The 27680-nt window shown below is 44.6% G+C and overlaps 1 protein-coding gene and 1 long non-coding RNA gene across 2 annotated transcripts; one reads left to right on the forward strand and one right to left on the reverse strand.

Moving 5' to 3' along the window:
* Positions 1 to 666: 666 nt before the first annotated feature.
* Positions 667 to 27006, reverse strand: STX6 (syntaxin 6). The gene is made up of 8 exons (XM_008145913.3): positions 26737 to 27006; positions 17013 to 17182; positions 15004 to 15098; positions 12651 to 12713; positions 9593 to 9718; positions 7899 to 8005; positions 6629 to 6723; positions 667 to 2190 (listed from the first exon to the last, which is right to left on the reverse strand). Exons 1-8 carry the CDS (start codon positions 26769 to 26771, stop codon positions 2114 to 2116), a joined length of 768 nt encoding a protein of 255 aa, XP_008144135.2. The 5' UTR covers positions 26772 to 27006; the 3' UTR covers positions 667 to 2113.
* On the forward strand, positions 12667 to 24570 carry LOC129147925 (uncharacterized). The gene is made up of 3 exons (XR_008555145.1): positions 12667 to 12721; positions 18286 to 18517; positions 24547 to 24570. It is a non-coding gene; the product is annotated as an uncharacterized LOC129147925 (long non-coding RNA).
* Positions 27007 to 27680: the final 674 nt, after the last annotated feature.

Genomic DNA, 27680 nt, shown 5'->3' on the forward strand with positions numbered 1-27680 from the left:
TCTTTCTAAATATTTCTCTATTCAGCTTCGGCCCGTGAATCTGCTTTACAATAACCACTGTTTAGCTAACACTGAAATGGGTGAGGTCAGCAATCCTAAATATATCTAAACATTGAGTCATTAAACCTCAGGATCAGAAAACTTAGTCCAGGAAGTCAGGGGATGTCTTGCTCATTAATGATCAGGCGTGTTCCCAGCAGGCTCTCCTGACACCCACGACACAGTAAATCTGGACAACAGCATGGCTCTTAAGTAGGGCAATCATGTAGTTCAGACTCCGGTTCCTTCGTGGAAGGTGGAGAGTGTGGATGAGAGTACTAAGACAAGGCCCACATTTTTAAAAAGTTTTAACTAAGTTAAGACCTGTATATCTTAATGCAAATCTAAGGACCATCCCTCTTCTGAGTTTATAGAAGACTATTTGACTATCTCAAAACTTTGTAAAACAAATAATCTAGTACCCTACCTCTCAAGCCCTTTGTAACAATTACCTTTGTATGCTCATCTGAAAAGAAATTAACTTATTTATATATCAAATAGAATTGAGTGTAAACGTGGGTGTCAACCACCCTTTAAGTTTTGTAAATCTACTTTCAGCTTTCATCAACATGCAGATTGCCTTATCTACCAGCATCCTACACATGAGAAAATACCCTTCTTTAAAAAATTGTTACAAATATTTATTAAAAAAGTGCAATTCAAAGGTTAGCTGGGCAAATACATCATTGCAAATCACAAAAAAATAGGAGGAATAAAAGCCCCAAACAAAACAAAAACCAAGAAATACAAACAAAAGGAGGGAAAAAAAGTTTGAAAAAGTTAGGAATGGACCCCAAAAGATTAGGAAACGAGAAGTCAACGCCAGGACTCCATCTGATGTCACTGTGCTTCCCACGTGCAGAGGAGGACGGTGAAGTGCAGCCTGGGCCGCCGGCCGCCGCGTGCAGCTGCTACTTCAGTATTAGGTTATTCGTCAGGGAGGTTATAAAAACATCTATGTACATGGGCACGTTGGAAGCGCGGCGAGTCACCAGAAGCTTGAAGTTTAGTGTCTCAGCAACTAAAACTCAACGGAAGCATCCGCTATTTAAATTTGGATTGGCTCAGTGATTTGAATGGATGATAAAAATCAAGTTGTCATCTGAAGGAAAAAAACAACCAGTTCACCTACCCCTTTCTGCCATTTCTCAGGGCTAGAAAAGCCTGGTTCAGAACTAGCCTTTTTTGTCATTACAGTTTCTGACTAAATGTAATAATTGTCTAACCATTCCCAACCCCATCTGCCCAGGTAGAGAGTGTGCCACAGGATCTAAATCCATTCAAGTGTGCTGCTCAGCAGCCATATGTTTAAGGGTCATCCTAAAAATACACACTGCACCCCTGTGGAGGAGCCGGCAGGACAGCCACCTGAATTCAGCCAGGCTATGACCTCCCGTGACCTTGCCCCCTTCCCTCAGCTGTGCACACTCAGGGTCCTGTTCCCCTTCCTCCTTTCAATTCAAGACACCAGTTGTTACACTCCCAGAGCCCAGTGCTTTTCATTATTTCCCATTAGTAGTTCTTACCACAAAAAGATGTGCCTGGAAAAGCAATTTTATCCCTGCTCTTATCCCTGCAAGAACAACCACTGCATTTTCTGTCACAAACTGCTCCTGGGCCTTCTGTCCCCAGCATGACCAGCTCTCAGGGGCTAAAGAATGCTCCCACGAGGGGCAGTGGAGGGGACCCAGGAGCCCCTTTCCCTTCTGGCTGCCGGCTGAGCAGGGAGAGGGTCTGAGCAGGAGAAAAGAGCCGCCAGAGATGGACGGACGCAATGAGCAACAGTGAACACTAGCTGAGTCTGCGAATTTTTCTGGATTCCTCAGAGGCCCTCCACGGGGAACGAGGTCCAGGGAGGCAAAGCAGAGGCAAGCTGTCCTCAGGACAGGACAGGTGGTGCCAGGAGTGTGAAGTTGTGAGGTCCTCGTCCCACGGCCCCACCAGCACTGGACGGAGGAGCTGCCTCAGTGGTGGGGTCACCCAGAGAAAAGTCAGCGCGGTCCGTGTTCCCCGGAGGAGCAGCAGGTGGGAGCCGGCAGCGCGGGCTGCGTGTCCTCCTCCCGGGTCCTGTGCGTCACAGCACTAAGAAGAGGAGCAGCACGACCAGCAGGACCGCGAAGAGGACGGCTATGGCACACCACTGGCGCCGATCTGCGAGGCAGGACACGAGGGTTAGCTCTCAGGACAGGACGTTCCCCGAGATGCAGTCACATTGATGGGGCAGAAACAGAATGCTGGGGAACCAGCTAGACTTGTAAGAAATATTAATCACGCTCTGTTAACCGCTCATATGTGATTCAACCCCGTCTCTGCTGTACTGGCTCAAGTAGTGACAGGCAGAGCGGACCCACTGTGTGTCCAGTTACAACAAGCAACCTAAGGCCACACTCGGAAGCAGAAAAGCGACAGAATGGGCAAATGACAGGGGCAGGGAGGCTCTTGAACCTGCCCAGGTGCCTGATCCTCTGATGCTGCTCTGCTCCTGGCCTGCACTGCACCTGCGTTTGCCACTCTGCCGTCCCCAAGAGCTGCCCTGTGGTAAGTATGTGCTTCGTGTCTCAAGTCTCTAATTAAAACCTGTGTCTCCGACTTTAATTAAAGCCTGCGGCTCTTAGCTTTCTGCTGGTGGTTGCCGCATCCTTGGAAAAGGTGTTGGCCCTGGCATTGCGGATCAAAGCCCATCTGCTTTCATCTCCCACCAAAGTCAAATCATTTAAAGAAGCAATAAATCCTGTCTCGTTCTCCAAGCACTATGGGAGGATGGAAAGGGAATGAAAGCTTCTGCTGGTCATTTCAGGAAACGAAGAGCTGAAAAAGCAAGCTCTGGGGATCACGAGCATGATTAATGACACCACATCTAGTCAAGAAAGGAGGTTACTTAGCCAGTGACCGTGTTAGAGGAACCCACCCGGCTTCTCTGTGCATGAAAGCGAACCGTCTTCTCTGAAACTTTCTACCCCACCAACGACTTAGAAAAGGCACAGGCAACAAGGCGGCTGGAGTTCATCTAAATGGCTGAGAGCAAGGAGGCCCTGAGGGACACAGGGGCCCACGCAGGCTCCGGGGGAATCCCAGCTGCAGCCCAAGTCCTGACTCCACAACAGCTGCCTCACGGGGCTGCCGTGCGAGCTGAACAAGAACACCCTCACGCACATTCTTAGGGCCCACGGCACAGGATGCTGTCCTCGTCTAGATGGTTCGCTAACTTGGAAGATGTAGAAAGCAAGCGGTCTTTCCAATGGTGAGCCTGCCACTTCCTATAGGAAAGTTTCACTAGCCTGTGAAAATGTAGGTCAACTGCTAGAAATAAGAGCTCTGTTTAAATAGAACTATCAACGAATACTGATCCATCAGAAGGTTATTTGAAAGCCTGCACATTTTAGCACACCATGGCTACTGAGAATCACATTATAAAAAGATCTGAATCTAGGCAAATAGATCGTACGACTTTCCACAGGCAACACTAAGTCCTTTTCTGAAGCAGAACTGCTCCAAAGTGGGCAGTTGGTCCACTCCAGAAGCTATTTTTAGTCTGTTTAATGATCACTTCAATGGTGAAGGACACCACAGTAACTTAACATTCTTTCATCTATTTTAAAATGTTTACAATAATTTAAAACCACTGTCATTAACCTTTTGCACTCGGATGTCCAGTGTGACTCGACATGGTTAGCATTAGAATAAAGGAATCAAGAAGAAAGCAAGCGAGTGCAAAGGGTTAAAAATAGTCCATATTCTCCCAGGACAAAACAGTCCAGGTAATTGCTTCCTAACGACCCCACCCCCATCTCACACCTAATTCCTCCACTCATCCCCCACCCCCAGGCATCCTGCCATTTTCAAAACCAGATTTCCAACATTCGACCAGCTTTCCACCTTCTGGCTTCCCATTAGCTTCTACCAACCCCTTCCCCACCTCCAGTCACTTTCTCTTCTGTGATTGCATTAAGTAGGGGTTTTCATCAAGGAGAACATCCATCATGCAAGCTAGCACAGCCCAGAAATGCGCTTTAAAGCCATGTTCCTTTGAAGTGGTAAATTGCTTCTATGAAGCATGAACTAGGTAACCTCAGGGTGCTGTTACCTGAGCTGACTTCTCCAGAGAAGGGGTGGGACTAACCACAAGGGCTTTTGTGACCTCAAGTGAAAAGTCCTAACCACTTGTCTCAAAAGCACAGGGAACAAAGGGAACACCAGTGGTAGTTGTTTTTCCCCCTCCCAAAATATTTTCCTCCCCTAAAGAGAAAAGATGAACAGTGGAATTCAGAAAGTGGGGGGAAGAAAACCCGACATCTACCTAAAAGAACGTACGCTGGGTAGGAAAATGACAAGATGGTGTCTCTCTTGGGTAAGCAGCCGGCCATGGGAGCCCAGATGCTCGGGCTCTCCAGAACCGTGGGACGTGTGTTCAGTTACTGCCTAACCAAACTTCAGTGTGTCTTAATGTACTTTCTGTATGTACAGGTTTGGTGAAAAAGCAGTGAACTTTCCCAAAAGTTATGGAGAACAGAGACAAATACAAAGTGCCGTGTCCTCAAACTGAAACAGACACCACCAAGCAGGAGGCCCCAAACAATCTTTCTCGGGCAGCAAGCAGGGACGGAAATGAAAGCCACAGGCGAGCTGTCCAAGCTGAAGGGCCTTTCAGGCCAAATGCTCTGTTTCCTGGCTCCCTTTCCCAGACAAATATAACTGAAGTTCTTACTTTGCTCCCCAACCCTTTCGTTCGGGAGAAAGTAGAATAAAACATAAGCAAGTTTCGGTGCTATTTATACACACTGGACAGCTTATCACAATGCGAGTGCTTTTCTAAATTATTCATACCCGGAATGCTGGGAAGCACAGATACAGAGCATCTTTGTTCATTTGCTCTTCCCCACACAAAACTGGTGCTGAAGTAGCTACTTGACTGCGACTAATACATACACTAGTGAGAGGCCTGGTGTTTAAACTGATTATATAATACTTCATTAATGCTTTTTGTTTTTGCGTGTTTTTTTTTAAGCAGAGGGATGAGGATAGAAGAGGAAACACTTTGCAAACCTCTCTCTCAAAGTGTCAAAGATGAACTAAGTTGTGCCTGCTTCAGGCAGTGACGAGCCTCCTAGAGGCACAAATACACTTGGTCCTGGGAAGAAAGGAGGAAATAGGCCTAGCTATGAGCTTCCCTTGGTTTTGGACAGACCAGGTCATTGCCCTTTACGGCCATCTTCTGCCTGTCTTACGATTTTTTAAAATAAACATTTACTAAGTACTAAAATACATGGGAGACACTGCTAAACATTAATTATTACCATTTCATTTAGTCCTCACAATGACCCTAATTTTTAATCAATAAGAAACTGAGGCCCAGAGAACTGTTAATGTAACTTGACTATGAGTTAAACTGCTGAAAAGCAAATATACACATATATTTAAGTCTTGCCTCAAAAGTCTAAACTATTAGACTCACTAACATGCACCTGACTGGGAAATCAATAGAAAAACGAGGTATCGCCCTAGCCCTGTGGTTGGCAAACTGCGGCTCGCGAGCCACATGCGGCTCTTTGGCCCCTTGAGTGTGGCTCTTCCAAAAAATTCCATGGTCTGGGTGAGTCTATTTTGAAGAAGTGGCGTTAGAAGAAGTTTAAAAAATTTGGCTCTCAAAAGAAATTTCAGTCGTTGTACTGTTGATATTTGGCTCTGTTGACTAATGAGTTTGCCAACCACTGTCCTATCCGGTTTGGCTCAGTGGCTAGAGCATTGGCCTTCAGATCGAAGGGTCCCAGGTTTGATTCCGGCAAGGGCACATGCCCGGGTTTCGGGCTCGATCCCCAGGGGGGGGCGTGCAGCAGGCAGCTGATCAATTCTCTCTCATCATTGATGTTTCTATCTCTCTCTCTCCCTCTCCCTTCCTCTCTGAAATTAATAAAAATATATTTAAAAAAAGAAAAAGAAAAACAAGGTACCAAGAAACAGAGGAAGTTCTCATGGGGGAGGTGGTGTTGTGGTTCAAGAACACTTAAATAACCTCAAAGCAGATCTCAGTTCTTCCTTTCACCACCCTGCCCCCACCAAGTAAAGAGAGAAAAAAAAAGAAATACTGGATTTTCTTTGATTTAAAAAATGTTATTTCTCCTGTAATAGGGGACATAGGTTGTAGTAATAAAATTAGAAACAGTCACTGGAACACATCTTCCTATATAGTAACTAATTTGAAAGATGTTACTTTTTCATCCCCATCCTGGTGCAAATTTGCTGGAATGTTTCACGGTGGAGTTAAATATAAACTATTTAAATTAGATCTGCAAGGGCATCTTATTCTGAAATGGTAGGGTTTTCCTTTCAATGAAGTCAGTAACTGGCTCCTTAATTATTTTTTTAAAATAAGTTCCCCATTTTGGCAAGGAAATAGGAAAAAAAGAAAATAAAAAAGGATTTTGTAATTGCAAAGCAAGTGGCTCCACCAGGAGAAAAGTCACCAACCACCAACCAGCTGTGGGAAAATGTGCCACAGGAAAGGGATCTGAATGGGCACGCCGTGCGAGAACCCCCCGAGACTGTTTCTACAATTAAGTAAGAATTCTTATGCTTTAAGCACCATACATACCACTGGTCATGTGAGATACTTTTGCAAGTTTCTTCATCACATTGTCCAGCCGAGAGTGAGTGCTCTCCAACTCGTGGGAGAAATCATCCAGCATACTAGAAAGAGAAGCAGGTGTGGGGGAGGCAGCTGGTAAACACACAGCCTGGGCGATGCAGGGGTCATGGAATTCGGTCAGGGCCTAGGCCTTAGTTTCAGCAAACATCAGCCAGCAACCCTGGGATTCAAGACCCCAATCTATTATCTGAAATCTTTGGGACAGATATGTTTCTTAATTCAGAACTTTTGGAATTTAAACAGGGCCTCAGCAGGGCCTGGGCAGTCCCCATAATCACACATGTGAGTATTTCTGCAGAGAACTCTGTGAGCTTGGGCTAAGCCAAGGGCTCTCAGGCCCCATGCTCTTCCCCCCACAGCAGTTCCCCCTCCTCTCTGTCACCACTGCGTGACTGGCATTCACTTACATCATGGCCAGTCTACCCAGTAAGTGGTAGGCTCTCTGATGGCAGAGACACTGACTGTTCTGTTCGCTCCTCTATGATACCCAGGGCCTCCCTGAACAAGTGGCCGGTTTGAATTTATAATAAATGAATGTATAACACTGAACACGAAATTGAGATAGGAGACTTTCTGATATATTCTAGTAGATTATCTTTTTTTTTTCTTTTCAGAAAAATATAAAATGGTAAAGGGATTATATAGTAGCATTTAAGAATGCTGATTCTGATGTCATACTTCAGAGTTAAAAAAGATTGTGCTTAAGGAAAAAAACAAATAACTCCAGCTATATTTCCTGGTGTGTTTTTACTTTTGATTTTTGAAGGGGAGTATTTTGTATTAATTGGAGTTAAATTTTTAAGTTTTTCTCATGAAGTTGAAATTTAAGATGTAAAGCAAAAAGTTTTGTTCGACGTAGTGGAAGAGTCATGGGGTGATAACATTAGCTCATGTCCTATCCTCTGCAGGACACAAATCTCCAGAGATTACATGTCTGTTTCCCATTCCCACCTCAAGTACCTGCTCAGAGGAATTCGTATGTTTTTGCAAATGTTGAAAAATAATAATAATCATAACTTTGCCTAAACCCTGCTGAATATTTTAACTGACAATGTGTTTCTTTTGGAGGGGCAGGTCTATAACACAATAAAGATGTAGCTATAAATAAAATAGTATTGGGTTTTACTAGTCATGTAACTGTCAGGCTTGTTAGGGGTCCTGTAAGATGGCCCTTCCCCTCAATTTCATGGCCCCGAGAGGGGCGTCTCACGCTCACACTGCCTGCTCCTCCAGCTCCCCTCCGATGCGCTGGGACATGTTCTTCAGCACCCCGATGCTGCCAGAGACCAGCTCCAACTGCTCATCCTGCTGCTCCACGATCAGCTGGTGCCAGAGAAATGGGAAACAAGCAATTAAAAGCCATCTTACCTGGTTCCAAGCCCAGCACTCCAGCAGCTGCTAGCTTCTTTGCCAACTTGGGACAATTCTCATTCAGAAGCAAAGCCCAGAAATCAAAGGACCAGACCGGCGCCTCTAAGAACACACTGCTCCGAAGGCTGGATTGTCGTCAAGCTTCTGATATCTCCTGCTGATCCGACTTGTGAACAGTCAGCAGGGCTTAAAGCCACCAAGAGAGATTGATTCCGGTTGGCTGGAGTCCAACAAGGGACCAGACAATGGCCAAGAGCACCTGTGCAGTGATCACTGAGACACGGGGATGCTGGGGGGAGGAAGCCCAGTGCCGGGGTCAGGGTCTCAATCCACAGCTCACTTAAACACAAGAGCGTCTGGCAAAGCTGTGGACGTGGGAAAACCACACACAGAGTCCTTTCTTCCCTCCTCAAGGACACACAGGCGGCCCTGTGACAGTAAGTTACCTCAAGGATAATTGCTGAATGATCTGAATGATAAATGCTCCATTTAATGTGTGGTAACTTCCTCACTTTTTTTTTTTTTTTAAATCTGCTTGGTTAATAGCAATTTAAGCAGACAGCTGGTTAAGCAAACATGCTAATGGCAAAAGAACATATAGGCTATATAAAATACACACACACACACACATACACACACACTCTGAGTGGCCAGATTATTATGATCTCTGAACACATAATAATCTGGCCTCTCAGTGTATATCCTATATAATAAAAGGCTAATATGCAAATTGTCCCCTCGACCAAGAATTCGACCAGCAGGCAGGCTGGCCAACCACCCATGTCCCCTCCCCATGGCTAGGCTGGCCGGACCCCACCCATGCACAAATTCATGCACCGGGCTCTAATATATATATATATTTACACACACACACACACACACACACACACACACACACACACACACAGAGTGGCCAGATTATTATGCATTCAGAGATCTTAATAATCTGGCCACTCAGTGTATATATAACAATATTTAAGAACCAAGAGCTTCAATGAGTAGATAATCCTCAAATCCTCAGGTATATTATTATTAGTTTCCTTTTCTTCCAACTCACATCAAAAGCAACAACACAGAGATAATCAACCTCCCTTTCCTTCTACCCTTCACCTCCACTCAAGCCATCATTTTCATGTATAATGGAACCAGTAATAATTTTTGATGAAAAAAACAGGACTCAATTTTTCTCAAAGTATGCCTTTGTTGAAATGAACAAAAAACTGAATATATGAGTGGAGGTGGGGGAAGAAGGGTTCTTTTGTTTGTTTTTAAACCAGTGGACCTGTCTGTCAGTTTTGGAGGTCTGGTCTGCTTTTCCTCAGAGACCTAATCAAGCTCGGTTCTCGTGAAAGAGCCGTGCTGTAGAGGGGGCTTCAGAAACCCTTGATATATGCAATCACTGCACAGGCAGACACAGGCAGCCGCGGGGCGAGCTCTGGTCCAAGCTGCCTGTCATAACAACACAGCCCCCTGGCTGGCCGAGGACCCAGGGAGGTGCCCGCCTCCACATCTCAGGCCTCAGCAGCGGGTTCCCAGTACCTGTTGTTGTGCCTGCTGCTCCTCGATGAAGTGGGAGTTGGCTAATTGGAGCTCATGGTCTAGGCGCCGGTATTTATCCGGGGCTCCTGTGCTCCACTTCTGGCCACCGCTGTCCCCCAGCAGTGCCTGCGAGAGGGAAGGGGAAACAAGCGGTTACTCTCTGAGCAAGAGCTCCATCACCGACGAAGAGCGTTCTACTGCTCACCTTCGACTTCCCCAGGTCGGCCTTCACAGTGGTCTAGGCTGGTGCCTGTGTGGCCCGATTTAAGGGATGCCAGGAAGGGCACTGTCTCCACACTCTCCCAGTGGGACTCACAAATGGGATTTGTCCCATTAAAATGCAAATGTCAACTTTAAATCAACGAACGCCCATCTGTACACAGCTTTACAATCTGAAAGCACTCAGCCTCCAGGCCAGCTCTGCCTAGCACCCTCGGAAGTTCACCAGAGACCCATGTTCCAGTCTAACGGATTCCAGAGACCTAGAGTCTTGTGGCCCAAGAGCTTTTTAGTTTGTTTTTTGTTTTTTAAGGGGGGAGAGAGAGTCCTAGAATGACAAGAAGCTAAGTCATAGTTTCACACACAGAAGGCATAAGAACCATCAATGTCTGTTCAATTTAACCCATGAATAAATCCCAATGCCCCTCAGTTGAACTAAAAGGCTACAAGCCTCACAGATGGGAACTGGGCGCTGCATCACCAGGCAGGTATGACCGCAATGGGTGCCTGACCCGAGTCAGTATCACCACCAGGGCCCTCAGATGCCAGGGGCAGGTTCCCGCATAGGAATTCGAGGAAGTTTGTAGCAAGGAAAGGATAAGTTTGGGACTGTCTTATGAACATGAAGAGGCGAGCAGGGATGTGAGCTCGGTCTAGGCTGACCAGGATCCCTGCAAGCCTTTCAGACAAGCTGGTAAAGTAATGCTCGCCCAGCCCTGCACGTGGACCGCTCCTGGGGTGACTACGATTCTTTTCCTTACAGAGTTGCCAGATCTTCTTACCAGCTACTGTTTATCTCTGGAACTGTTAAAAGCCTCACTGATTACTTGTTTCTCTGTCTGAAAAGCCCTCCAACAGCCCCTTAATACCGACACTGACCTCCCTTGACTTTCAGGGATGAATTCAGTCAAATGGCCACACTCAGGGGCAAGGCTCGGGGACGCCTTGGGATGCAGAGCATAATTCCAGACGGTTATGAGGAGAGGATCAGGACGCCTGAGAGCTTCCAGAAGACCAGTGCCCTCAGTCTAATCAAAAGTCTGGACAGTGACTGTCTCAGGTATAAAGCAGACCAAGGATTTTTTTCAGATGGCTCTGCCCCAGCTTGGTCCTGGGGCTGTCAGTTAAGACTTAAAACATCTGCTCTTCTGATGCAGCCTCTAAGGAGCTCTGTGGAGGACACTGAGGCCCATAGTAATTCTTCCAGGTCAGAAGAAGGCTCTAGTGCATCATTGGGCTGTGGACAGAGAACTGGGGCTCCCCTAGGGCCCTGTGTGCTCCTGGGCTGAGTAAAGGCTATTTTTCCTAGCTTATCCATGGGCTATGGTTAGGTGGACATAGGACACACTGTTAAGAGTTGTTTATGCTTTATCGTGCAGTAGCTTAGATTTCATCAGTCTGGCCTATAAGAGTCTGTTCTACTGGGAAAGAAGATGGAGCGAGGGACCAGGGCACTGGAAGACAGAGCAGGAGGCCCTGGCTAGGCAGCAAGCAGCACAGCACCAGGTACTGGCGGGGCAGCAAGGGGGACTCTGCCTGCTTGAGTGCTTAGAGGACACTGGCCCTGCTATTCCTTCACAATCTGTGACTCCAAGACATTTCACTCTCCTCCAAAACAAAATTCCAAGCCATGCTTGGAAAGACAATGCATAAATGCACGTATTATATGTTCAACTATACTATCTAGAGATTAGGAGTAACAGAGAGTAGAGTAGGTGTTACCTACTTCACTGTCACAAGGTAGGGAGACAGGAAGAATAAAAACAACAATAACTTGAAAAATGAAACCCAGGGGAAGGAAACAGAAAAATTAAGTGAGGTGATACTTGGAGAGCCCCTTCCTCTCCCCTTCACTGAGCTTTTGTATTTATTTTTCAAAATTAAGTGGGTCAAGACACACCTCCAGGTATAAAGTAGGGATTTCTATTATGAACTGCTGATTCCTAGTCAGTCAGATATGGTGAGCTGATTTCTTGAGTTAAGAGTCTAATAAATGGACTATTGGTAACTTTATGGAGTCTGAATGAAATCTAAATCAAGTCTATATTTTAGGTGATGATGTATAGTTTTTTAAAAAAGGACTGTATTTTATCAGTTGGAAAGGAATTTCTATCATACACAAAAGTGTCTAATTTTAAAAAGATAACTGAAATTCAAGAGCTGGTTTCTTGTAACTTTTATTTTAGATGTGTTAATATTGGTGCTTTGGTTTCAGAAATGTATTAGGTTTCATGATTCATTTGTAATAACTAATAAAAACTGGATCTCATCTCAAAGAAAAGATATTTAAAATGATGAAAGATTTAAATTTAACACATTAAATTCACACACATTTAAGATTCTTCAAATGTCTTTCATTTTAGTCTAAATTTCATAAAATTTCAGTCATTAACTATCTAGTGAATTCTATGAGATATGCAATGCAATAGCAGCTGGAAATGAAAAAAAAACAACCCACAAACAACAAAAAAATGACACAATCCCTCCTCACTCTCAAGGAGCCTGGGGTCCAGCAGAGAAAAAGACAAGTAACTAAGCAATTACTGCCCTTAACAGAACCTGGCACACAGTGTGCCCAGCAGGTGCAGAATAAATGGCTGTGTGGTAAGGGCACTCTGAAACCCAGAGGAGAGAAGCAGAGGATGGGAGGGAGGAGGGCAGGGCAGGACAGCTGACCACGGTGCAGGGCTGGCTGATGACTGGCCTTTCACAAAACCTGCCAGCCTCTCTCCAGACTCAGCAGGCACAGGGCTTCTGTTGGATCACATGATACACAGATGTCAGCATCTAACTCTGCGTTTTCTTTGGTTTGATACTCTATAATCAGATGTTTACTCACCTGTCTGTTTTTTCTTTCAGCTAATGCCTGCACAGATGAAGCTGACATCTGATCTTTCATGTCCTAACGAGGTAAGAAGACCAGAAAACAAATGAATATCCTTAGATGAAACAGAGTCACAGTTAACATTTTGTACACTAGCAAAATACACATAACTTATTAATTTTTTTAAAACAAAAAGACAACATTGTTTGGCCTTTTTTTAGTCTCATGAATAAAGGAAATAAAGAGAACCTCCCTTTAAAAAGAGGTAACTGGGCACTAAATTTAATGAGGAGAAAAGAGGAAAGGAACTTGTATTTCCTGGGAACCTACTATAAGCCAGAAACACTGTTAAATGCTTACGCACATTATCCCTGAATTCTCACAACAACCCTATGTAGCTGGCATTGTCTCTATTTTACAGTTGAAGAGACTGACATCTAGAAAGGCTTAAGGTACTTTCTCAAGGTCACATAGTCAGAAAATGGCAACCTTGGGGCGCAAACACAAACGCCTGTGCTCAAGGGCTAGTATCATCAAGTATAATGAAAACCCATGCACTTTAGGATAATTACCACTAAACACCTGCAAAATCTTTCAAATAGTGATATGACAAACAGGTCACTTATTTTATTTTTGAGTTGGATTCATGTGAAGTATAGAGTATTTCTAACCAGAGTGAATTTCCAGAGTGGCATTAGAAATAATTTTGTATGGAAAGAAAAATGAATGGACCCATTACTTACAATAAAGAAAAATCACTTTGTTAAATATGAGTCATTTTGCTTATCAACTGTAACCACAATCCAATATACTTTATAATGATTTGAACTGAATACATAATTACTATAATACAATTTTTTAAGGCTGCCAAAATACTTTATAATTTTCTGTTGGCCGGGAGACTATTTTATAGATGCAAGTGTTGAGGTTTTAGGCTTTTAGAAACTTCTAAGACCCATGACAAGTGAATGGGAGACCAGACCGTGCCACAGCTTTCATAAGTCCCACTGTGGAAAGTCTGAGTGATAACCACGTTGCTTCAACTTTCAAATTTCCACTGCTTCCTTCTCTTCTACAGGACTTCCGTTAGACTTTATTTAAATTAAAACAAGGATGATTAACAACCCTACATATTCAGTCGGATCATATATAGCTGAGGATGGTTTAGATCTCAGCTCTAGAAGCTATAACATAATGATGCGTGGACTTGATTTAGAACACTTCTTTCAAAGAATGCACTTTAAACATCTTTTCTGATATCAGAAAACAAACTTTGGATTCTACTTCAAATTATGCCAACTAACTTAACTTTCAATATGTTAACCTCTGAATTTCAATTTGCAAGATTTACAATACAACCTTTCAGAAAGAACAACTTTAATAAATAAGGACAAAAAATATATGTTTTACTGCAAGACACCATTTAAATACCAACATTTACAGCAGTGTCCTTCAGAAAGTCTATTACAAAAAATAAAGAAGCAAACTGTATTTATAAGATCAATAAGGGGAAAATTATTTACCTTACCAAAACATACATCATCAAACAACGGGGCTTCTTTATCAGAATAGCTTTCTGAACTGGCCAGAAATTAGGATTGTCTAATCCAAATGCTCATTATAAAGATGGGCCACACCAGAGATCCAAAAAGATTACTGCTCCATTAAAATGTTTGTTTATAAACAATTTAGATATATGTATATAAAGAGGCAACTAATGAATAAAATGAGAAACAAGAATATTTCAAGTTCAGTGATAATCTACCATTTGAAATAATTTCAAAAGGAAATCACATGATATAAAGTTTTTGGCTAACATGTACCAAGGTTCCTGCCTAAGATGACTCTTGAAAAGCCATATGTTAGCACTGATATGATCCCAAGTTTTCTTATTCCAGGAAGCTGCTTTCTAGTACATATGTTCAAGACAGCTGGTTCTCTTACATCTAGTTATGCTAATCAAATGGCTTAGCCATACAGTTTCAAAATACAAACAAATCTTAATGATACAAGATTTGACTTAAATGCTGTTTTCTCTTAGGTTTTTAAACAATGGGTTCTTTCCTAAATAATTGGAGAACTAAAGAGAAAAAAGATAACTGGTTTGGAGGAGTGAGAGGTATAGACAAGTAGATACCACTGAAGGAACTTCCCAAAGCCAGCAGTCGGCTCTCATTTCTGCTCTAAGAAATATGCCTGACGATACTAAAGACAGATTTCTCTCTTTTCAACTAGAGAAATTCTATGTGGGGTTACTGGCATTCAATTCATATGAAGAAGTGGTTTCAGAGTTTACAATTAAGGGAAAGAGTTCTGAGAAGTTTGGCTATTTCTCACACAAATAACTTGATAAGATCATCTTCCTTACCCTGACGACTTGCCGAGTACTTGTGATGAAGGATTTTCTTATACTCAATTCAGTTGCGTCAAGATTGAATTTTCTAGGATTTGCTTCAACTATGCGTGGGTCAAAAAGTCAAGGGAAAGCCATGTCATTACCACAAGCCTCACAAACACATTCCGTTAGACCACAGACTCTGTTGCAGGCAAGCAGTCAAGCCTGCCCAAGGCTTCTGAAAGACAACTCGGCACTCATTGTTCTCAGACCTGCTCTGCCCACAACCGTGGGAGGATCCTGTGCCTCAGGGTGGAGACGCCTGCCAGGGGAAGACCCACAGGCCTGACTGGGTCCACAATGAAGCCCTGCTGGCTGACCACAGCTGGGCTGGGCTCTTCCAGATGTCGACCAGCACCTCCTATCTATTCTTTCTTGACCCCAGATCACCTTTCCCATGATAGCTTTTTTTAAAAATCGTTTTTTATTAATTTCAGAGACAGGAAGGGACAGGGAGAGAAAAATAGAAACATCAATGATAAGAGAATCATCGATCAGCTGCCTCCTACACACTCCCTATCGGGGATCAAGCCCGAAACCAGGGCATGTGCCCTGACTGGGAATCCAGCCATGACCTCCTGGTTCATGGGTTGACGTTCAACCTCTGAGCCATGCCAGCCAGGCCTCCATGACAGCTTCTGCAAGCCATTTCCATTTGCCATTAAACCTTCCCACTTATGTCAAGAAGCTAACCCTTCTTCTTGATCTGGAGATGGAGGCCTCTTCAGTAAAGCTTCCCCTGATCTCCTCACCCTGGCCTGGTCCTGCCGCCCACGTCACACACTCGCAGGACTCCCTGGACTTTCTCTCATGGTCTGTAGGACGCGTTTGTGCTGTAATCTTATTAACTAATGTCTGACCCCCGAGTCCCTCTCTACCCCTCAGTCATTCCATGAGGGCTGGTACACTGTTTTGCTTATGAATCCAATCTCAGTAACTAACAAAATCTCCAGCACAAATAGTAACTATTTGCTGGTTGATGACTACTCATTAAAACTTTTGTCCTCTTTCTTGCATACTATCTCCCCCAATCTTTTTCTCTCCCCCCTGTCTCAAGGGAAGACGTATCTTGATCCCACCCTCTCACATATTTTGTCCCACTCATATTAGAGAACACACTTGTCTTTTCATAATTTAAGAGGTGTCCGGGGTCATTATGATGAATAGAAATGATGCATTTCACACAATGGCTGCATGTGAATCTCTGCTGACTATGGAGTGTTCCTGACAATGTCTGGTTTCCTTGATGCTTTATCACAGTTTAACAAACAAAGTAGAACCCAGAACATACAACTGGTATGTCTAAAGTTGTTATTAAGTGGGATTTTCTCCAGTGGAAAAGGACACGTCATTTCAGCTTCTACAGGGCTCGGGATTGTCGGTCAGTGGACTTTATTTAACATCAATAGCATCACTTAGCATAATAGTTCTTTTACTAAATGCTGTTTCGTGAAAAAAGACACCTCTCCAATGGACATTGGCATTGTCACATCACTCCCTCAACAGGAAAAAGGCAGTCTACAAAAGGAATTTCTTTTGAGCTCCAATTACCAATGTGTAACATTGGTCTGTATGTACCTCAATGTAGTAATGACTACTAACACTTTTATAGAAGCTCACTGTGTGTCAGGCATCATTCTAAGCTCTCTACCTGTTAAACTTTCAACAACCCTGTGAACTAGGTACTATTATTATCCTAACTTTCTACTGGAAAGGAAAGGAAAGCACAGAGCAGTGTGTTCAGAGTCACACAGTAACTGAGCCAGGACTTAACACGCAGACTGACTCCAAGGTCCGAACGCAGGACCACTGCGCCATGCTGCTGTGTTGCAGGATTCGCCATGCACTAGAGAAGATCTTGGCATATAAATAAAAACAAGATCAATCAGTTATAAAAGGAAATGCCCAATGTATGTGCTTAATACAACTGGATAAAAACTTGTTCATTTGTCTGTTTGGCCCAAACGGCACAGAAAGGATATTGATGGTTTCGTCGAGGTCCTCCAGGTCCCACTCTATGCTCCGGAGGTTGTTTCTCAGCTCGTTGGTGGTCCAGTCGATTTCCTCCCTTGTGGCCGTGGAAGGGTCCTGGAGGAGCTCTGTCCATCTCTGAAACAACCCCTGGGCGGTGTTGACAGCTTTCTGTACCTCTCTGTAATCAAGGTGAGAAGGAGAAGTGTCACAGACGACATGTTCCACAAACAAGGTCCTGCATGACTTCCGTGAACATTGTGGTCACACACCATCCTCAGCAGCAACCACCATTCCCCAAAGTGTCTTAAAGTCTTTATAGAAGGCTCTTCATGGGCAAATATCAAAGTTCAAAACTCTAAAGTCACAGTCTAAGTATTATATTCTCAGCTGAGGTCCAGAATAAAATAGACATTATTTAAGCAGCTCTAACATCAAGTTTGTTTGAGAAGGACAAGAAGTTAATTATGCTTCGAACACACTATGCTTAACACAGTATTAGAAGCAAGCCTACAAATTAAATAAAGAGCCATTAACATTTCTTTTCTTGGGGATGGTGGTGATGGGTTAGGGTTAGGGTAACTCTTACTCAGTTAATCTTTTAGAGGTAAAGGATTTTTATTTGGGACGTTTAAAAACCCCAAATCTCATTAGAAGATTCCCAACAGTATTAATTCCTGGAGATAGCAATGCTGTCGAGCAGATTCATGTTTCTGGGTCAGAGAGGGACTAGGTCATAAGTGCTATGACGAGTGTTCTTTTACCTTAGATAATGTCACAAGGTTTTAAAAACTTTCCCCCCACCATTGGGTCAAAATCCACTAGTTAAATGTTATAATCCAACACTACCACATATAAAAGCCAAAAAAGGAGTCATTTTATCATCATACTAGAGGCCACTAGTTAAATGTTATAATCCAACACTACCACATACAAAAGCCAAAAAAGGAGTCATTTTATCATCATACTAGAGGCCACTAGTTAAATGTTATAATCCAACACTACCACATACAAAAGCCAAAAAAGGAGTCATTTTATCATCATACTAGAGGCCCGATGCACGAAATTCATGCAAGGGGCTCGGCCCTCGCAGCCCTGCTTCGTCCAGAAGGTCGTCTGGACCGTTGTGCAGCTGTTCGGCTGTCTAGTCTAATTAGCATATTACACTTTCATTATGATAGATGGTCTCTTGTGTACAAAGATAATAACTTGACTCCTCCCAAACTAAGAGATCAGTTGTGATTTTTCTATGATTTCTTAACTAATTCTTCTGTGTTCAATCAGGGTGTTTGTTGTCTGAAGCTTTAAATCCGAATTTGTATGCATCCGATTCCCGCTGACATTTCAAGTGCCAGAAGAGAGAACACTAACAAAAATGAAGAAAAGTGTCTGACAATATTTTGTCTGTGGAATACTGATGAGCAAAAAGGATGAGTGTTCAGTAGAGAATCATATAGCTGTTGGGCCCAAGCTGAATACATCACTGAGCTCCTTGGCCAGCAAAGCATCTACCAAGGTATGTTCATATCTAGTTTATGTGCTGGGCAAGTGCTCTCCTTGTTCCTCTCCCATCGGCCTTTCCTTTCAGTCCTAGTGAGAAATTCTATTTGAGACAAGCAGGGGAAGGCCTAAGGAAGTGAGATGTGAGTCCGCTATCTTTGCTCTCTATCGAGGTTTCCGGCTGATTTGGTGGAGAAAGAGGTACACATCTTCCCTAACACGAGGCACTGGGTTTATTTGTAAGTGTGGGATATCGTCTACGATAATGCGAAGACAGAGAGGGATCTGGAACAATATCTCATTTTAAAGGATGTAAAATTGGTCAATTCTGTAAAGTAAATACAAATTCCTTTTTGAGAACTAAGAACCTCAAACCGAAGAAGCCCCAGGCTAGGGCATCCACGGTCTCCACCACTGGAACACAACGACCACGCAGGAGTCAGAATGACTTAAGTAGCATAGCAACCTCGTGTGTCTTTTTTGGTCTGAGGACTCCTTTGTCCTCTTTAAAATGATCGAACACTCCGAAGAACTTAAGTTGCTATAGAAATTCAAACAGACATTTAAAAAAATATGTATCAATTAATTAAAAATCACAATGAACTTACTACATGTTAACACATTTTTGTAAAAACTGACTTCTAAAAAAATAATGAGAATGGCACTGTTTAATATTTTTATTTTTTCAAATTTCTTTAATATCTGGTTTCACACAAAAAATGGGATTCTCGTGTCTGTTTTTACACTTAGTCTCTTGGCATACATTTTGGTTGAGTAGATGATAAAATCCAGCCACATGTAGATATATAGTTGGGAAAGGGAGGAATATTTTAATAGTTTTTGCACGTAATTGTGGACCAAGACACGGCAAATGGCAGTTTCTTAAAAGTTGCAATGTGGAGCCTGGAACTGTATCAAAGACTTTTTGAACTATCATACATTACAATCTCTGGCTCTATCTTGTATGTGGAATGGATCTCTTACCCATGTGTGATTTTATAACATCATGTAATGGTCATTTGGAAAGTATTACTTTCCTGGGTATCACAGATCTTTCAAATGCTGACTCACTTTATTACACAGTATTCAAATCATGTAAGATCACCACCAATCTCATCAGAAAAAAATTTAAGTATTGGGAGTTTGTAAGATAATAATAGTTGATAAAAGCTTTCCAAAATTCTCTTTAAAAGGGAGGTGGGCTCTAATTGTATCATCCGCAAAAGACAGGTTTGCCCCGTTCATTTTAAAGAAAATGTCTCAAGTATTTTTTAGATAAGTTTGAGATCTGAGAACATATGCAAGTCTCAACAACCAGTTTGTCAGTCATTCTTTCAAGTAAAAATGAGATTCAGGGGGGCGGGGGAGGACAACGGGGGGGGGGGGGGGAGGGGGGGGAGTGCTTTTCCTGGAGACAGCCAGCTTATTTCACAAGACAGCAAGAGTGCTTCGTGCACACGCTTACACTGTCACACAGAATACTGAAATGGGTACCAAGGCAGGGAGAAAACTTGACACATCTAATTAACGACATATCTTTTCAATATACATTTAAAAAACTTAACAAGGAAACAAACTTAATTCAAAAAGGGGCAAAAACGTTGAACAGTCCCTTCACCACAGAAGAGAGAGAGGACAAGATGCTCAATAGCATTAGTCACCAGGAAAAGCACATGAAATCCACCAGGAGACACCACTACACGCTGAGAACGGCTTTGAGACGAAAACGACACTGACGGTGCCGAGCGCTGACCCGGCGGCAGAGAACCTGGAACTCTCGTGTGTTGGTGGCGGGAATGCAAAATGGTACAGGCCCTTTGGAAAACAGTTTGGCTGTTTCTCAAAATTGAGTGTACACTTACCATAGGACCCACAATAGTAATTTTGCAATTACTCTCGTGGGCTAAAATAAGATAAAAAATGTTGTCTTGACTTGGTTACCTACAGTTTTGACCTCAACCTGCTGCTGCTTCCACAGCTCCCCTGGGATGGGGCTACTGCCACCAATGACTGCAGGTCAGAGTCGTGAGGGACTGAACTCATTCTCATTTTTCAGTGCACTAGACACGACAGCCTTCATCTTTATTTTCTTGCAGCCCTCACTTCCTTTGGTTTTGTGCCCTTTGTGCTCTTCTAGTTTCTACCAATCTTCTCTCTGCTCTTCCTCCACTGGGTCCCAGTGTTTCTCCCTCAGCAGCTGTCTTTTTACAGCTTTTAGGTTCTCGCCAACATGCACAGGTTCAAAAGATCCCTTTATGACTCCCCAACTGCGTTTCCAACCCTAACCACTCACCCAGGATGAACTCCTATATTTTAGCTGCATAAAACCAAACGAACCATGTCCTCCCCACACACACAAAAAGGCAAGTATTCAAACAAAAAGATAAAACAGGGGTTAAAAATCTGCTTCCTTCTCTAACTTCCTGTTGGAGTAAACAGTGCCACTATTTTCCAAGATTCAAAACTTGTCTAGACAAGTGTCCTCTCTGACTCTTCCTCTTACTTCTCACCTTGCACAACCTCCACTTAAGCCCAATCACTGGAGTTTAGATCTGGAAGGAACTTTCGAGATAACTAGTCTGCACTCATTGAGCAAATAAGAGAACTGGGGCTCAGCCATCTTGGCTGCTTGCCCCGAGTTCTCCTGACTCTGAGAACGAGGCACCTTTCACTACGAAGACCTATTCAAGTCCATCTTTGTTAAGCCTCCAGACAAATGGATTTTCTCAGAACACCTGGGTTTGAGCCCCGACAAGCTGTCTGACCACAGACAAGGGAATAGTAACTGGGAGTGAAAACCGCCTCCTGGTTAAGAATTGATGGTAGGAAACAGATTAAACTTAAACTCCTCGGCTGGGTACTCCATGCCTCCCCTTCCCCTAAGCTGGCCGACTTTAATATCCAACCTGATTTCTCATTAACACAAATCTGGTTTCAGTTGGCAGGCCATCTTCGCACCCTCCCTTTTCTCATTCCTGGCTCCGGACTTTTGTGCGCGTTTCCCTAGCCGGGGAGAGTCCCTACACCTCTGCAAATGAAAAGCAGACATTTCCTTTAAGCCCAGATTGAGACCCTACTTGCGTCACTAAAGTGTCCTTGACCAACATTCCCACTCAGGGTCTTTCCTTTTTTCAATCTCCACAGCATCTCAACTCCATTCCAAAACTGTACACACAATGCACATTGTCTTCCCCTACACCCTTCCCATTCTGCATCGCGCTCTCCAAACTGGACTGCAGTCTCAGGAGCCAAATACAGTATGAGGCATTCAATACATTTATAACCAATGTTTGCAACGTTGTCTTCACAATGAAACATCTGATTCTGATTTTTTAAAAGTAGGAAATCAGTTACGACTTACATCCAGTTGTACTGGACTAAAGTTCCTCTGCCAACAAAAATTATTTTTTTTCCACAGAGACTATACCAACAAACAGTTTTCTCAGCATTGTGAACAGGATGCACAATGCTTGCCTTCGAGGAGCTCATACTCTAAAAGGTTCTATCTATATCTATAATAATAAAAGCATAATATGCTAATTAGACTGGACAGACGGACAACCTTCCGACGACCTACCCTTGTCCGGGCCTGTGAGGGCCCAGGCAGCCGCCGCGGCTGCGAGTGCGAGCCCCTTGCACCAATTTCGTGCATCAGGCCTCTAGTATATAGATAAGAGGTGGTGAGAGGATAATACAACATAACCCCTACTATCTTGCTTTTCTGCTTGCTTATGCCATTATTTCAACACTGATCCACAGCTGAGAACCTGGAAATAAAACTATGGTGGGAGAGGACATGGACATGAACTAGGGTAGAGCAACCAAAACCAGAGCGTTAGAGAAGATTCCAGAGATATCCTTGTGATGGCACCAATAGGACAGGATGACCAAGTGGACAGAGGGCTGAGGGAGAGTGTGGAGTCAGGAGTGAAGAGGGTTGAGAAGAGGAGGGACCAGGCAGGCGCTTATAGGCAGGCGGAAGGGAAAGAGAAAGAGAAGATACCCGCCCAGCACCTGGGATATGTGTGGGGGATGTGCAGTGATGAGTAGAAAAGAGAAAAGCTCTCAGGAGAGAGTTGTACCAGTGACTGGGGTGTGGGAGGTGCACACAGGAAGTACCTGAGAACACACGGAGGATCAACCAGTGAGGCTACACTGACGGATGGGGAGAGGACACAGACAGCCAAAGGTGACTGGCAGAGCCAGGAGGTTCAGGCATGCAGTATGAATTACCCCAACGACCATGTGTGTACACCACGGTGAATTGTCGGCACCCCACCCCATCCCTCACACCGCTTCCAGCTGTGGGCTTTTCTCCGGACAAGACTTCACGGTGTAAAAAATGAGCCTCAAACACGCAGTCATCATTGCATAAGTAAGACAGCTTTTTTTTTTTTTGGAGCGAAAGTAAAGGTTCATTACAGAAAAGCTCCCTACTACAGGGAAGGGACCCAAGTGGGTTGTCTTGTTAAGGCTGCTTTCTAACTGGTCTCCTGTTTCATCTTTCCTCACACTGATTCATCCAACACCATTACCAAATCAACATTCCTGAAACCCTGATTTCACGTAATTTCTCTGCTTTAAAAATCTCTGGTGGCCTCAAGATAAGACTCTCCTTGACCCTATCCTACCTTGTACTTACTGTGAAGTGTTAACAGTGTAAGAGCCAGGCAGTTCAAATTTGAATCCTGGGTCTACCACTTATTAGCTGTGTAACCCTGGGTGAGTGACTTAACTCCTCTGTGCCCCCTCAGCTCCTCATCTCTAAAATGCGGCCAATACCCACATCACAGAACTGTTCTTATAAAGTGAAAATCCCTATAGAGTGCTTACTTAGCACACAATGCCTGGCATAGGAGTGGCATCCTTTAAATGCCAGCCATTATTATTACTGCTCCCCAAATAAACTTCCTACTCCACCTGGGATGTTTGCCTTGATGATGGCTAAACAAACAATGCTCATCTCAGGGCCTCTGCTGCTGGCGTTCCCACCCATGAGCCGCCACCACCGCCAAAGGGTATCCATCCAACATTGATGCTACATGTCCAAGGTGCTGGGCTGGAAATCCAGGAAGAGTAAACAGTCCAACCCTCAGAGCTCCTAATCCAATAATGAAAGACAGAGGAAGAGGTGCAATAACGTGTGACAGGTGCCAAGGGAAGCCAGCACTTCCTGGAGACAGCGGAGATGCTGACACCAGATCTTGGAAGCCGCGCGGGTGAATCAGGCAGAGGAGGAGCCTGTGGAGTAGGAGCATCGAGGACCGGGTCATGGTCACAGTGCTGGGCCAGGCATGGGGGCGGGGAGAGGGAGCGGACGGGAGACAGGGCTTTATCAGGAAGGTCATGAAGTGCTTGGGCTTTCTTCGGCAGGCAACAGGCAGCCACTAAGTGATACTAAGTCAGAGGCCCTGCTTGGGTTCTGTGCTGCCCAATACGGAAGCCACATGACTACCGAATGCTTAACATGCCCTCGTGCCGCGGTCGGCAAACTGCGGCTCGCGAGCCACATGCAGCTCTTTGGCCCCTTGAGTGTGGCTCTTCCACAAAATACCACGGCCTGGGCGAGTCTATGTTGAAGAAGTGGCGTTAGAAGAAGTTTAGGTTTAAAAAATTTGGCTCTCAAAAGAAATTTCGATCGTTGTACTGTTGATATTTGGCTCTGTTGACTAATGAGTTTGCCGACCACTGCACCTAGGGGACTGAGGAACTAAATTTTTAAGTTAAATTAATTTAAATTGAGAAACTAATATGTAATTCGGTTACTGGAAAAATTTTAAGTATGCTTGGAACAATTTGGGTATGTGACTCTACTTTCTCAGGCGCAGATTAGTATTTCTGATGACAATTTAGCATTTAAATTGAGATGTGCTGTAAGTGTAAAAAATATACACCAGACTCTGAAAACTTAGTTCAAAAAAAGTTAATCTCATTAATAATCTTTATTGATGAATCACATGTTGAAATATTTTGAACCTATTAGGTTGACGATGACGTTAAAACTAATTTCGCCTGCTTATTTTTACTTTTTAATGTGGCTATTAGGAAACGTGGAATGGCACCTGTGGCTCCCATGGTATTTTGGATAGAACTGATCCGATACAGCCCGGGGTGGATGGAAGAGGAAAGAGAGTGGCAGCAGGAAGAACAACGAGAGACCCCTCGGTAAGAGTCCAGATGAGACCGGCCTGAATTACCTAAATTCTACCCACCTTCAAACCCTAACTCCAGACTTCATACTGCCTCCGAAAGCTTTCCCAGTCACAACCACCCTCAGTGAGTCACCTTTCTCCAAACTCCTGGGGCACTTACCTTCTGTAGTATTCACTTCAGCGCTTCAGCACTTAACCACCTGTCATTGCTACTTAAGTTTTGCGGTCAGTTGTTTCTCAGATCAGACTATCAGCTCCTAGGGTAAGGGGCCACAATCTAGGCATCTTTAATTTTTCCACATTGTGTGGTGCATTTTCAGTACTTTTAATGAGCAGAAATACATGGCTTCTCAAATACTCTGTCACATATACAGTCCGGAGGCACCCATGTGGCTAACTTTACCCATGCACAGCAGGAGATACTGAAAATCTCACTTCCTTCAGGCACATCACAGACAATAAAATGATGTCAAAATCAACCAAAACTCCAGGCCAATGTTCCAATAAAGCAGTGATATCTAATCAGTGAGCAAACATCAGGAGACAGTACTGGATACTCTCAGGAAATAAAAAATGTCAAGATGGCAGAGCAATTTAACATTTTCACAAATTCCATTAAAAATCAAATGGAAAATTTCTCATTCTCTCTGATCCCCAGTGCCAGAGATTACCTTTGCAACCTAAGCATCTAAGAACTTTCATGCAGGGGGGAGAACACACAGCTTTAACCTTTAAAAAATCAATCCCTAAATCAATCCTTTTAATAAATAACACATTTTCCAGACAGAGAGTGACATATTACTAAAAAACAAATCTACAACTTAACATTTTCCCATCGAAATTAGAGTAAGGTGATGAAAACCCTTTTTAGGGAATTGTCAATAACGGTATAAGTATACTTTACTGTCTCTTGGTTAATGAAGTATTTCACTTAAAGTACCATTTAAATTTTTCTAAGAACCCTTAAAAAAATTAAACACCCAGGCACCAGGTCAGCTTGCACCACTACAGAAATAGGAAGCCAGTAGCAACTAGTGGAAAGCAAACGGACACTGGATGGTTATGAGTACTAACCTTCTGGGAACCTGACAGTTCTCAGACTTGTTTGTTTGACACTTAAAACACAGAGCTGACAGGTTGTAACAACATCAGAATCCATCTTCCTTGCTCTTATTTAATGGCTACACAGCTGATGCAGAAATAAAATGCAATTAAAGTTTCTATCTCCAGACAATCCAGCAATCAAAGATGGAGTCAGGACAAGCTCAAAGGGAAAAACAAGTGGGCAAACCTGTCAAATAGTCTGGGTGAAATCAGGGAGTTGAAAAGAAAGCACTCATTTCCTTTGGCACTGTGGGAAAATCCCGGTGCTAACAGAAAGCCTAGGAAAGTTTAGTTTGGCTGATTTCATTTTGTTTTCCTTCCAACATCATCACTGAGCACGAACGACTGCTTTCCTCCCGGCCCCATTACTCCGTAAAAACTCCCCCACTGAATTAAGCTGTCTTCCGGAGCCCTGCTCCCGGGCCTCCCAGAGCCACACCGCCCCCGCCTCCCAGCCTGCAAACGTGCCGGGGCGCCTCCGGGCGGGTTGTGGTCCCACCAGCCGGCGGGCCGGCGCTCCGATCTCAATGGACAATGGGAGCTCACCCCCGTCAAAGCCAACTACAAAGCTCAGGAGGGCCATTTCCCTTTTCCTGCCCAGATGCTGTTTTCCCTCCTTCGCAGCAGAGACCCGTGCTCCACTAGAGCCCCAGTTTGGGCTGGGACCCGTGTCTCCCTCCCCACCTGCAGAGCTGCTGAACAACTCGACCCCCCCACATAAGTTACCCAGCAGCGCACAGGCCAAAGGGGACCCCCCCCTCCCCAGGGGCTTGGACTCCTCAGTCCAGGTAGATCAAGAAGGGGATGTCTCCGGACGCTTGGTCATGGCCCTGAAGGCTAAGCCGTCCCCACTGTCCCCTCCCCAGCCTCAACTTGTCTCCCCTCCCCCTCCAGCAAGGAGAGCGGGGAGGTGCGGGCAGACAGCATCGCCGCCTCCTCCTCCTCCTCCTCCTCCAGTGGAGCCCTCGGCGACACTCACCCTTTCACCACAAAGAAGGGGTCCTCCATGGACATGGCGTCCCGGCCCCCGGCCGCCTCCCGCCTGCTCAGCACACAGGGCGCCCGCGCCCTCCGATCCTCCCTCCCCGCCTCCCGCAGCCGCCGGCGCCTCGGGCCGGGGTGACCCAGAGCAGCGGGCGCGCGCAGGCCAGGGTGCACGGGACCGCCGCTGGTCCAGCACCCGATGGGACCGCAGATCGAATCCCAGACCGAGCGCCGGCCCCCGCGGCTGCCTCCTCCCCCGGCTCCTCCGGGCGGGTCCGGCCTGCCTGACCCCGCCCCCGGGACGCACGGCCCGGACCAACCACCAGCGCGGCTCGCTGCACCACTTCCGCACCCGCGCTCACGTGATCAGAGGATGCCCCGCCTCTTAGTAGGCGGGGCCTGGGCACGCGTCACTGGACCTGGAGGCCGGGCTCTGGCGGCGACGGAGGAGGGCGGGTCTTCTCTCGACCCCCCTCTCAGGATTCGGGGGGAAGGGCCGCTTCGTCTCTCTTAAGACAGGTAGGTTTTCAGGATACGCGATGGTACCTGATTTGCACAATCCTGTTACCTTTCCTCTATGTACTTTTAATACTTGATTTTGATAACGTGATTTATAAATCCATCTCGTGCTCGACTTTCAAGTAAAGCGTGCCCGTATAGATGATCTGACTCCGACAACGTTGCACAACTCCTTTAGGTCTTACCCTGTCCGGACACGCACTAAAAGCTATTGATGCATTATCTCGATATTGGTTGGGGGAGGGGTGTATTATTATTATTCCCACTTTGTAGATGAGAAAAGTCAAAGGGCTATCAAGATTTCCTGTGGTCACACAGCCTGGACAGAAGGGAGTCACAGATTCTGTGCACTTTCCACCAAACCGGGGTGTATTCTCTCTTGCTGAGCATTCTGCAAGTAACCGGTAAGGTAATTTTTTT

Source organism: Eptesicus fuscus, chromosome 22 (assembly GCF_027574615.1).
Source record: "Eptesicus fuscus isolate TK198812 chromosome 22, DD_ASM_mEF_20220401, whole genome shotgun sequence".
Taxonomy (NCBI): domain Eukaryota; kingdom Metazoa; phylum Chordata; class Mammalia; order Chiroptera; family Vespertilionidae; genus Eptesicus; species Eptesicus fuscus.

Bases quoted from the DNA above. Each gene is read 5' to 3' on its own strand.
- STX6 (XM_008145913.3), bottom strand. From the start codon at position 26,771: ATGTCCATGGAGGACCCCTTCTTTGTGGTGAAAGG. The intron at 8,006-9,592 runs GTACTGGGAACC...CTCTGGCACCAG, and splicing joins AGCAGCAGGCACAACAACAG to CTGATCGTGGAGCAGCAGGA. The intron at 2,191-6,628 runs GTATGTATGGTG...CCTGCCTCGCAG, and splicing joins AGTATCTCACATGACCAGTG to ATCGGCGCCAGTGGTGTGCC.